Source organism: Epinephelus moara, chromosome 10 (genome assembly GCF_006386435.1).
Source record: "Epinephelus moara isolate mb chromosome 10, YSFRI_EMoa_1.0, whole genome shotgun sequence".
NCBI classification, from domain to species: domain Eukaryota; kingdom Metazoa; phylum Chordata; class Actinopteri; order Perciformes; family Serranidae; genus Epinephelus; species Epinephelus moara.
Genome location: NC_065515.1, coordinates 2687312 through 2699529, shown reverse-complemented (window position 1 = coordinate 2699529; position 12218 = coordinate 2687312). Strand labels below are relative to the sequence as shown.

The 12218-nt window shown below is 42.0% G+C and overlaps 1 protein-coding gene across 1 annotated transcript; it reads left to right on the top strand.

Moving 5' to 3' along the window:
* The first annotated feature begins 2394 nt into the window (after positions 1 to 2394).
* Positions 2395 to 8958, top strand: si:ch211-152f22.4 (E3 SUMO-protein ligase ZBED1). Its single transcript, XM_050055576.1, has 2 exons — positions 2395 to 4990; positions 5029 to 8958. The coding sequence occupies exon 1, from the start codon at positions 2438 to 2440 to the stop codon at positions 3785 to 3787; it is 1350 nt and encodes a 449-aa protein (XP_049911533.1). The 5' UTR covers positions 2395 to 2437; the 3' UTR covers positions 3788 to 4990; positions 5029 to 8958.
* The last annotated feature ends 3260 nt before the right edge of the window (positions 8959 to 12218 follow it).

The window sequence follows — 12218 nt, the reverse complement described above, 5'->3', positions numbered from 1 at the left end:
CACGTGTGAGTGTGTGTTGGCTAAACGTAACCACGTGTGAGTGTGTGTTGGCTAAACATAACCACGTGTGAGTGTGTGTTGGCTAAACATAACCACGTGTGAGTGTGTGTAGGCTAAATGTAACCATGTGTTTGTTGTTGACTTAAAATCAGTTGGCGGTGTTGTACTGACGTAGTGCTTTTATTTTGAAAGAGACTGTACGCAAACTGTACATTTCCTGTAAAAACAGAAGTGTATTTTTTTCATTTTTTCACTGGTAATAGGTTTGTCTTGTAGCAGCGGAGGGCGTGGTGTGTAGGGCTGACTCATCGACATAATCGATTATGAAAATATGTTGATTTGCAAACATGCGTCGCCGAGTCGCAATAAATGAAGCTGCACCCGCTGAAAGCGTGGAGTCCTCCAGAAAACGAGCTGCAGCTGAAAATCTCGCCAGCAAAGTGAAAATGAGTCCTGACAGGAGGAAAACTGCAGCACTGACACTCAGAGAGACGGCAGCAGAGAGCACCATCCTGTTTACTGCTGGTCTCCACCCAAACATGATATATATCAGGACTATCAACAACAAACGTGTCTCTGTCAGTCTGAGTCACTTTAACTTTGTGCACAGCGTGCACCATCTGATGGTGTTATCCACTGTCTTATATGTTGTGTTTGTTAACGAGCAACATTAACTAACATTACAGACGGTTGTTACCCTCTGTAAACGGTGTCATTATTTTCCTCGCCCCACACTGATGCATTAATACATTTAGCAGTAATTATATTTAGTGCGTATCACTGCAGCGATGAATTAAATCCATGTCAGAAACATTTTGAGTTTTAAGTCAAGTACCGAAGAACAAATCCTGATTCTACGATTGAGGTAACGGACTGCTGTCATATACAGGGATTCAGTTATTCAATTATGTATGTGTTACAGTGATGCTCAGAGGTTCAGTGCTTTCTGATCAGGTATCTGACACAGATTATTATTATTATTATCATTATTATTATTATTACCATGACACAACAGTGACATTCAAAATATGCTGCTATTATCATTGCTTTAGAGATGACTGAATAAAATATTGAAATATTTATGAGACAAGTTTTTGTAATTTAAGTGTTATATTAATCGAGTAATTTTTTTTTTTTAAATGATCAGTAAATAAGTCGTTCGATGACTCGACTAATCCAAAAAAAGAAAAAAAAGATGAAGAATAATGGTTAGGTGCAGCCCTAGTATCAGCAGGTGTCCAGTGGCACGTTTATAACCACGGTCTACGTCCTGTGAGTCAGGACATGTGTCCACATGGCGTCCTTCTTCAGCGGGGACAGGGCGCTGGGGAGCGCTTCATCCCAGCACGTCATTCAGGAGCACTTTTTTGATGACGCACTGCGCGTGGGTTTTGTTTCTATGACAACAATATCTTGACACAAACATTAGACTGGTAGCTAACGTACTGCTACGTCAACAGAGGGTCGATTGCACAGTTAACAACAAGCTAACAAAGCTAACGGTGAACACCACACTCAGCAGCATCATCCAGTGATGTTGTCTTGTTGTGACTGCAGCTGAGCTAAAGCAGCGACGTCATGGGCGTCTATCTAAAAAATACAGCGATTTTCAACGAGGAGTGCTCAGAACGGTCTGAAAAGAAAAGCTCCTGAGCACGTCTCTTTTTCTCTAAGCAGCAGCATATTCTCTCTCCTCACTGGGAACAAATGAAAAATGGTGCTGGTGGTAAGAAATAAACGTAATGTGGCCACAGGCTCTCAGACTGCAGGCAGGCCGAGGCTCCGATCACTGGCAAAAATGCCTTAGAGAGCACTTAGAGCACAGAAACATGAGGCGTGTAGAAACGCAAAAACAGCGAGCAAAAAGTTTAATTCACGTTAAAAACAATCACAAAAAGCTTCATTTTCATTATAAACTGTAAGCTCGGGTCGTTTAGCTCGGGATATTTCTCAACCTCAACAACAAGTCTCTCCTCATCCATTCTTCATCACACACGAGACACAGCAACAGTTACAGAGTTCTCTTCATGGTGAGGAGAGGAGTTGAGCTGCTGCGGGAGCTGGTCTGTACACGCACAGAGTGAGTGGAGGAAAAATACATTTAATTCAGGGGCGTCGAGGCTGGAAAAAGGACAGTGGCGTGAAGTGCCACAGGGCGTCCAGCAGTGTGACATGTGTCTAGCTGCCGCTGGTGTGGGGTTGTACATTGAAAATAATGGGGGCGTATTTTTTGAATCGCCGGGTTCAGCACTGGTGTGTTTTTAGCTTAAGGGTGGTTTGGGCTCAATGACATGATCTCCTGCTCACAACACAATAATCACATGATGTTCACGAGGTTGAGAACCATTGAAAAAATGTATCCTGAACTTTAAATCTGTTTCTTTCCCCAGCTGGGAACCAGGAAACACAAACAGCAACTGAGAGACGTCTGCTGAAGATGGTTGTGTCGACGCTGCAGCCCTTGGTAATCACACAAGATGCTAACTTTCAGAGTTTCGTTAAAGCACTGGACCCCTGTCTTCAAATTCCCACCACATCTGTGATCCGCTCGCAGCTGCTCAGCTTCTACCAAGAAAAAACAAACAGGTTGCGATTGATCTTGGCCTCCGCTGACCACGTTGTGCTAACATGTGAGCTGTGGGCCTCCGGAGCTGAAGACTCCTGTCTGACGGTGGGATGCCATTTTGTGAACAAGTATGGGAACCTCGAGTCTTACATGCTCCAAACTACCAGCCTGTTCGGAGACGATTCTGCAGACAACATTCAGAATCAGCTCTCAGCCGTCATGGAGGCGTGGGGCATCGAAGAAAAGGTCCACACTGTGATCAGAGCTGGGATGCCACAACTGAAAACAGTTAAAACCAAATGGACACACATGCCTTGTTTTGCTGACACCTTGAATGTGTTATTTAAGGATCTGATGAGTGACGAGGAGCTGTCGAATGTTCTCACAAAGTGTCAGAGGATCGTCAGGTTCTTTACGTATGATGCTGAGGCTGAGAAGATGCTCAGAGAGATTCAGAAGAAGCTGAAAGTGACACAGGATGAGCTGATCATGTACTCTGGGGACCGATGGCTTCCCTGGCTGCAAATGCTTCAACGACTGAATGAGCAGTACAAGGCCATGGTGATGGTGCTTGATGACAGAGGCAAGACAGATTTAATTCTGAATGAAACGGATAAAGAGAAAATCAGGAACATCATCTCAGCTCTGAAACCCTTGAAGGAAGCAGCGTCCACAATGGAAAAGGGGTTTGAGACCATTTCAGCCATGCTGCCACTGCTGAAGAAACTCATGAACAATCTCAGAGAGGAAGAAAAGAAAAAGAATCTCGTGGCGCAGACACTGTTGTCAAAATGTGAAAAGAAATTTGGTGACGTAAACAACCATGTACTGGCTCCCATCACGTTCCTCGATCCAAGATTCAAAAACCAGCTGGGAGAGCAAAACAAAAAACAAGCGATGACGAAGATCATGAAGGATCTCGCTGCAGGCCCCGCCTCCCCTGCTCCTTATCTGAGGGCTGTACTGGGCAGGTACATGGACCACGAGTCGACTTCAGAGACGTCAAACCCTTTGTCCTGGTGGAGGCACACAGGAAAGCAGCATTACGGTGAACTAAGCCAGCTCGCTCTGAAGAAACTTGGGGTCGTCTCTACCGCTGTTCCCCTGGAGAGAGCTTTCTCCGATGAAGGTGATCGATTCTGTAAACTTAGGAGCTCCATCGAGCCCGAAAACCTCAACATGATCCTGTTCCTCAACAGCAACTGGTCCACAATATCTTAGATACAAATCTGTTGATCTCTGCACAGATGAAAACACACACACCCAACTGAACTCACCCCAGCAAGCCAAATGACGTCCAGTTAATGTCATGTTGATGTCATTCGGTGACGTTCCGGACTAGTCTAAATCACGGCCAAATAGGCGACGTTTTAGACGTCATTTCCAGGACGTCCTCACCAAGACGTCACCTCGACGGCTTTTTAATGACCCTAACTGACCACATAACCGTCCAATTTATGTCGTTGAGAGGACGTCTTGGTGACCATGTCCTGGAAATGACGTTCAAATGTCCCCCTATAGAGGGAATCGCCTTGTTGTTTACAAATACTTATGGGTAGAAAACCAGCAGAGTTTATATATATATATATATATATATATACTGTATATGCAGGGGTGGGTAGTAACGCGTTACAAGTAACGCACGTGAGTAAAAAAGTAGTTTTTTTTGAGGAACGAGTACTTTTTAAGTTCCTTTTTTAAAACTGTATTTCTACTTTTACTCAAGTATATTTTTGAGCCAGTAATCTACTTTTTACTTCACTACATTTGCCATTTACCTTCGTTACAACTACTGTATATTTCCAAATAGTCCCTCGGTGGCAAATAGCCGCTGGGCACACCTAGTAGCCGCTGGGGGTTTGACCCCATTTTGCGTATTAAACGCGGGTCCGATTAAACACCGGGTCGATTATTTCCTCATCCATTGCCTCAAGGAGGGGTGCGCTTTTACGCACGGGTCGGTGGTGAAGTGGTGCACATGACTCGGACGGACGGACAGACGAGCCACGTATCTAAAACAGGTAATACATCTGGCTACATCTTTCCCACATCAAATATCCGTGATCGCCTTGACCTGCGTGCGTAAAAGCGCACACAGTTCGTGTCCTCTCACCGCGGATGCTGTGATTTGATGGTCCGGTACTCATTGTAGCCCACTCTTATAAGACCCAATAATAATAAGTTAGTGTGGACCTATATGCCATGCCTTTTAATAAAATTACCAGAGGAGTTCGCTGAAAAGCAGGTAATGTCTGAATTACTCGCGTGCGTCCCCGGTGGCATGCATGACATGCATGGGGAATACAGCTTCTACAGGCTCGCCATAGCTCACTGCCAGGACTCAGGGACCAGAATTCGGGATGGCGGACCGTCGGGATGGCGATATTTCGGTGTGGCGGCCTGTAACTGTTGGTTAAATGGCCTGTTCGGATAACTGGGGCTTTACTGGTATAATGCAATAGCACCGGATAACTGGGGCTTTACTGGTATAATGCAATAGCACCACCCAGCGGTGAAACCCGTGTACATGACAAAAATGACCGGAGCCAGTGAAGAGCTTCTTTTTGTTTGAAAAGAGCCAACTAAATTAGCATGTTAGAGATTTATGCACATATAATCCCAGTTTAGGACATATTTCTTACAAAACAAGGGAGAGATGGGATTTTCATTTTGTTACTGATATGGTCATTTGTAAAATAGTTCACCTGACACCTGGTGATCTGGCAGGAAAGTCCTACAGGGACCTGTTATACCTTTACAAACACATTTTGGCAACATGTAAAGCTGGAACTTGGGAACATTATAGTGCTATTGTTTACTATATATTGTTTCTTAATTATTTTATTGGATTTTATTTATTTTGTTAACAGCGAAAAAGACGTAGAAAAGACAAATTAGTTATCCACTCAAATTACAGATAGGGAAATGGAGAAAGAAGAGGTTAGGTGAGGAAAAGAGGGGTAGAGTGAAGGAGATGGAGAGAAGAAGATCGGTACCTGCTTCATTAAAAAAAAAAGTTTGATCAACAAGTGCTGTTTTTTCATTATTTTGCACTGGTCCGCACACCCTAAACAATATTCAAATGGAAAGTAACTTGTACTTGAGTAAATTATTAACCAGGTACTTTTTACTTTTACTTGAGTAGGTTTCTCAAATAGTAATTTTACTTCTACTTGAGTAATTTTTTATGGCAGTAATTGTACTTTTACTTGAGTACAGATTTTCAGTACTCTACCCACCCCTGTATATATATGTATATATGTATATATGTATATATATATATATATAAACTCTGCTGGTTTTCTACCTCTAAGTATTTGTAAACAACAAGGCGATTCCCTCTATTCAGCTGTGATCTGGCCCACTTTCTTCACCAATCGCCAAGAAGACTCAAACCTCGGTCGCAATCTAAAAAGTTTTTGTACTACGCCTTCACTTAATCACATGAATAAATTAATACATTAATTAATACATATATATAATAGAGATGGGGTAATAGTCTCTGATGTGACTGGTCATGATGTGACTCGATCACGACCCCAGTCGGGCTCTCTCGGACACGTCCGGGTCCGTCCATGTTTGCTGGGACAGATTAACCCAGGGCCACTGCGTCCTACAAAACTCCAGGATGCTGCGATCACAAGAACTGACACAAATTCAGCCAATCCCCCTGAATTCTGCACGACCTCACCACTTTGTCAAAACAGGAATAACCTCCTTTTACTGTCGAGCTGCTGCTGTGTTAGCTCGTGCTAACCAGGCAGAGAGAGCAGGAGGACAGTGATTCAAGGCGACGGTCCTGCAGCACTGCATCAAAGCTGCATTTCAGCTCCCCCCATCACAAACAGATTGTAATTCTGTGGGAAACACCAGATGCTCATAGAAACAGGCATCGAACTATATTTGCAATAATCACTTGGCCCCAAAACTTTACTGCAAATAAACGGCTCTGAACTCAAAACATGAGCTGCAGCTTTTACGAAGCGCTGCCGTGAAATCAGACATTTCAAAAACAGCCCATGAATGGAGGGGCTGATAAAAAGATCTCTTCAGTGTCACAGATGTTGAGGTGACGACAGAAACTTGATTTTCAACTTGAGGTTTTTTGTGTTTGTCTTATTTAGTGTGCCGGGGAAGCACAAGGCAACAGTGCTTATTATGCGTCCGTCCTCTTCTGCTTCACCTTCTGTTTGGACTCTCGCTGCGCTACTCGTCTCATACTGTCGCCAACACAAGGACAAAAAGACAAAAGTACATCAACACATGCAGAATAATCAGGGACAGTGTGCTATGACTTTAATCCCCCCAGCCATTTTCACAACAATCTAAAAAAAAACGCCGCCTCTCTACACAATCCTTGTAACCGACGCAGACGTGCAGTGGGGCGTTTCAGACTCTCCCAGGAACTAATGTAAATACACCCCTTGTCTCTGTTGGATGAAGCTGCGCTGCACAGATCAGTTCTCTTGCTAACAGAAACTGTACATGAAGTATAAATACAGCGAATGGATGTATTTTTAACAACTAAATATCTTCATAAGGATTATTGATGGTAAAACCTCTGCAGGTTACAGCACCGACACAGGAGGAAATAACAACAGTTAACACAGACCTTCATGTCCTGTTTACTCACTCGCTGGTGACAGAAGCACAAATATCAAGGACAATGACCAAATCGACAAAACCTGCACATCTACAAAATCTGGCAGGCGAAATGCTCCTGATCAGGTATGGCACCTTGTGATGGACCAAACAAAACCGGGTTGCGGGCGGACCTCAGAGAGCTGAATCGTCCTTCTCGACTCTCTTACATCAAGATGGCAGCAAAGAGGACTGAAACAGGGACTAATTCATCTCATACAGTGTCTAGCTTTAGTGGATCATAACATATCAGGTTTGGAATTAATCTGCAGATGCTCCGGTTCAAAATGAGACCAAACTTTTCTATGGACGTCAGTTTTTGAACCACGGCAAAAGACAAAACAAAACATGAGGCTAACAGCTCCAGTAGTTTGTGAGATCAGCTGCAGACAGACAGATTCACACGCACACAAACCTAAAGGTTAAAGACGTGAGCTTGTGAGGTCGTCGTGGGTTCAGCTGCCGGACAGGGAGGATAAAAGTGGTGAATAAAAAGTGATAAAGCGGCGCTCGTTACGACCGCTGAGCCTCTCCAGTCCACCTCAGCAGCATGTGGAGCTGAAACAGTGACACTGAGTTTTGGCATCACAAATCAAAGATGGCACTGAAAAAGGAAACGCTGGTGCTGAAAAAAGGCCTTAAAATTGTTTTATTATAATTATTTTAAAAAATGTTTGCATTCTTAAGTTTTTCAAGACAATCATCCGTCTTTACTGTTTTTTTCACTGACAGTTTTGTTTTTGTTTTGTTTTGTTTTTTTAAATTATGAGACAAAATTAAAAAAAATAAAAAAAAGTAAAATAAATAATTCCAAAGATGGCTTCTGTCATTTCAGGTAGTTCTTTTCAAGCTATTTTATTTTTCTGATATGTTTGGTTTTAATTTGTTATTTGATGTCATTTAAAAAAAAAAAAGGGAGAAACTGAGGTCATGATTGACAGCTGTGTGTGCCAACCGGTGTGCTCGCTGTCTGTGGCGCTGCTCAGGATTTAGTCGGACAGTGTGTGGGCGGGAACTTGATACTGGCAGACTTTGACTCCAAGTGATGTCACCAGCTCAAGATGGCAGTGGTCATATCTGAATATATACATATATATATATATATATATATGTGGTCTCACTCTGAAGTCATTGAATACTGGCGCTTGGTCAGTGACTTCAGGTGTCAGACAGCAATGATGATGATGATACACAGCTGGTCAGTGTGTAACAGCACCTGACAGCGTCAGGGGGGAAACACGGCGGGACAACAACAAAAGTTAAGGCAGTGGAAATATATATATATAATAAAATTATATAAAATTAATAAATAAAGATAAGAAGGAAAATTTTAGCGGTTATTAGAAAATTGTTTTCAAAATTCTATTTATTTTAATTTCGATGCTAAAACAGATCAGACTGGTTATACTGGGCAGCTCCTGTGTGTGTGTGTGTGTGTGTGTGTGTGTGTGTGTGTGTGTGTGTGTGTGTGTGTGTGTGTGTGTGTTCTGCAGCCAGCAGGGGGAGCCACCAACATTTCACACATTTTATTTTATTATATTTTATCTAATTTTTCTGATTCTAAAATGTTGAAGAGATTCAAGTTTAAGGTGATTTTAAATGTGTGGAACAAACAGCATGTTGAAAATCTGTTTTATAACTCAGACAGTTTCTTGCTCTGATGATGTCATGTACTCAGTTTGATTTCTCTGTGGCTGTGATGTCATATTTCATGTGAAACATCTTGTAACTATAGAAATAAAGTTTATCTGTTTAATTCCAGAGGTGGAGGAAGACTGTGATCTTTTACTGGTGTGAAAGTATTAACACTTCTCTCTGTGCTGACGCTCCGCTCTGCGCTGCAGGTCTCAGTCAAAATCTATCCTCCTGGGACCCAGAAGAAAAAAGTTTTGATATCAAGATTTGTTTTATGTAATTTAAGTATTAGACTTGAAAGAAACATTTTGCATCAAAAAAAAATGGACAGCTGTAGCAACGTAGAGTGTATTCTTAATAGTTATACCAATGGGCCTGATGTTGCAGTCAGGGTGCAGGTTACTACTCAGAACCGTGATACTTTCCTCCAAGGTGCCTCTTGCCTGGGGCCCCAGAGTGTCTTGAAACAGCCCTGATCAGAGCAAAGCTCAACACAAACTGGGCTGTGACACGTCCCCTCCTTCACAGGTAAACACAGACCGGAAACACGTCACAGACTGACGCTGACAATAAAATCTGATCCGAACAATCGATCAAAGTCTCTCAGAACGGAACCAGGATCAATATGAAACTGATCACTTCCTGTAAAGACAATAAACATCTCATCAATGAACACGTTTAATTACGTCACTCAGACACATTCACACCTGCAGCTTACCTGCGACGAGCACGAGCAGTTCCTGTGTGGCTGCGTGCGCGCGCACAAGAACTCCCACTTTACAGAGGAAACCCTGGGGAAACCCTACCAAAATAAAAGCACAAAATGAAAGAAAGTTTAGACAACATGACGTCAGAAGACGTGACGTGGTCACAGACCGTCTGCAGGAATCACTTCTTAAATATTCTCCAAATTTAACCAAAGTTAAGACAAATCATATTTATTAAAGGAGCTATATGTAAGAAATCTAAAGCAAATAGTCATAAAATCCTCCTAATATGTCACAGAGACTAAGGAATAATGTTCATATAACATACTGATCTCACCGACAACAATAGTACAGCCAGAATATTCGCATTTAAAAAACATTTTTACAGCCTGCAAATCATGTTTATGTTTTGAATTTGTGTTTTGGCCTGTTGCGCCACCCACCGCCGTCTACCAGTCACACAGTCAGTAGAGTCTCAGCATCAGTTACAGTTACGACTGAGCTACAGCAGCACGGCAAGCAGCGTTAGCAGTGTCCCGGTACATAGCATTAGCAGCCGGCTCCTCCTCTGCTGTATCCCAGCAGCAGCGTTAGCAGCAGAGAAGCCGGACTTGCTCGAACGGTCCGCTGGAAAACTGAAGATCAAGGACGCGGCGGCGCGGCCCTGCCACGGCAGCCGCCCGTGGGCAAACAAATCAGTCTCCAGCGTGCCAATGTCCAGCAACCTCAAATCTGTAGGGGAGGGGGGGCGGACACGACTCACGGCAGTATTTTGAATTTGACCTGCAGCGTCAGAAACCAATGAAAAAAGGCGTCTTGAACGTCGGCGTGATGCTCAGCTGGTCGCTGTTATAGTTTTAGGGCACCTAGAGGCATCAGGAGACAAGGATGAGAGTCAAGGTGATGAAAAGGGTGGATGGGTCCAACAAACACCAACCTTCACCTGGGAGAGCAGTGTTCACTGTGCACCTGTTGTTGAAGGAAAAAAACATCAGTTGGTGGTTTTGTACCGATGTAGTGCTTTTATTTTGAAAGAGACTGTATGCAAACTGTACATTTCCTGTGAAAACAGAAGTGTATTTTGAAAACAGACAATGCATGTAACAGGCTGAAGTTGACACGGCGTCCCAGAACGTCAACAACCAACACACCCAGGGTACCTTGGACGGCATATGTGGACGTGGAAAGTTCATGACCAAACGTGGACATGTGACGAGGTCACAGTGAGGATGAGTTTCTCCTCATGATGAAGTTCTAACAAAATCCTCAGAATTATGACGTTTCCCCTAAAAGTTAAGACTTAAAGTTAAGACTTAGAGTTTCCCCTTAAAGTTAAGACTTAAAGTTTCCCCTTAAAGTTAAGACTATGCGTTTCCCCTTAAAGTTAAGACTTAAAGTTAAGACTATGAGTTTCCCCTTAAAGTTAAGACTTAACTTTAGGACTTAAAGATAAGACTTAGAGTTTCTACTTAAAGTTAAGACTTAGAGTTTCCCCTGAAAGTTAAGACTTAACGTTAAGGCTTAAACTTAAGACTTAGAGTTAAGACTTAGAGTTTCCCCTTACAGTTAAGACTTAACTTTAGGACTTAAAGTTAAGACTTAACTTTAGGACTTAAAGTTAAGACTTAGAGTTTCTACTTAAAATTAAGACTTAAAGTTGAGGCTTAAACTTAAGACTTAGAGTTTCCCCTTAAAGTTAAGACTTAACGTTAAGGCTTAAACTTCAGACTTGGAGTTTCCCCTTAAAGTTAAGACTTAACTTTAGGACTTAAAGTTAAGACTTAAAGTTAAGACTTAACTTTAGGACTTAAAGTTAAGACTTAGAGTTTCCCCTTAAAGTTAAGACTTAATGTTAAGGCTTAAACTTAAGACTTAGAGTCAAGACTTAGAGTTTCCCCTTAAAGTTAAGACTTAAAGATAAGACTTAGAGTTGTTTCCCCTTAAAGTTAAGACTTAAAGATAAGACTTAGAGTTTCCCCTTAAAGTTAAGACTTAAAGTTAAGACTTAGAGATTCCCCTTAAAGTTAAGACTTAAAGATAAGGCTTAAAGTTAAGACTTAAAGATAAGGCTTAAAGTGAAGACATAAAGATAAGGCTTAAAGTGAAGACTTAAAGATAAGGCTTAAAGTGAAGACTTAAAGATAAGACTTAAAGTTAAGACTTAAAGTTAAGGCTTAAAGTTAAGGCTTAAAGTGAAGACTTAAAGATAAGGCTTAAAGTGGAGACTTAAAGATAAGGTTTAAAGTTAAGACTTAAAGTTAAGGCTTAAAGTTAAGACTTAAAGATAAGGCTTAAAGTTAAGGCTTAAAGTTAAGACTTAAAGATAAGGCTTAAAGTGAAGACTTAAAGATAAGGCTTAAAGTTAAGACTTAAAGTTAAGGCTTAAAGTTAAGGGGTGGTGATGGTAAAGATAGAAGTCGTCCACAGAGCGTGTCAGACCTGATAAGAGGAGACAAAGTGTTGGGAGCAGGAGGAGGAGTTTAAGAGTTTCTGAATCAGAGGAGAAAATGGTGGAAACACAAAGAGGTCAGAGAAATATTCTCCAAACACTGGACGACAGAGGAAATGAGACGCTGCAGATCAGATGATGTCATCAGGGATACACACACATTTCCCAGCTGACTCTGTAACGTCAGAAACAAAATGATGACATCATCACTGAGGTATGT

Bases quoted from the DNA above. Each gene is read 5' to 3' on its own strand.
- si:ch211-152f22.4 (XM_050055576.1), top strand. From the start codon at position 2,438: ATGGTTGTGTCGACGCTGCAGCCCTTGGTAATCACACAAGATGCTAAC.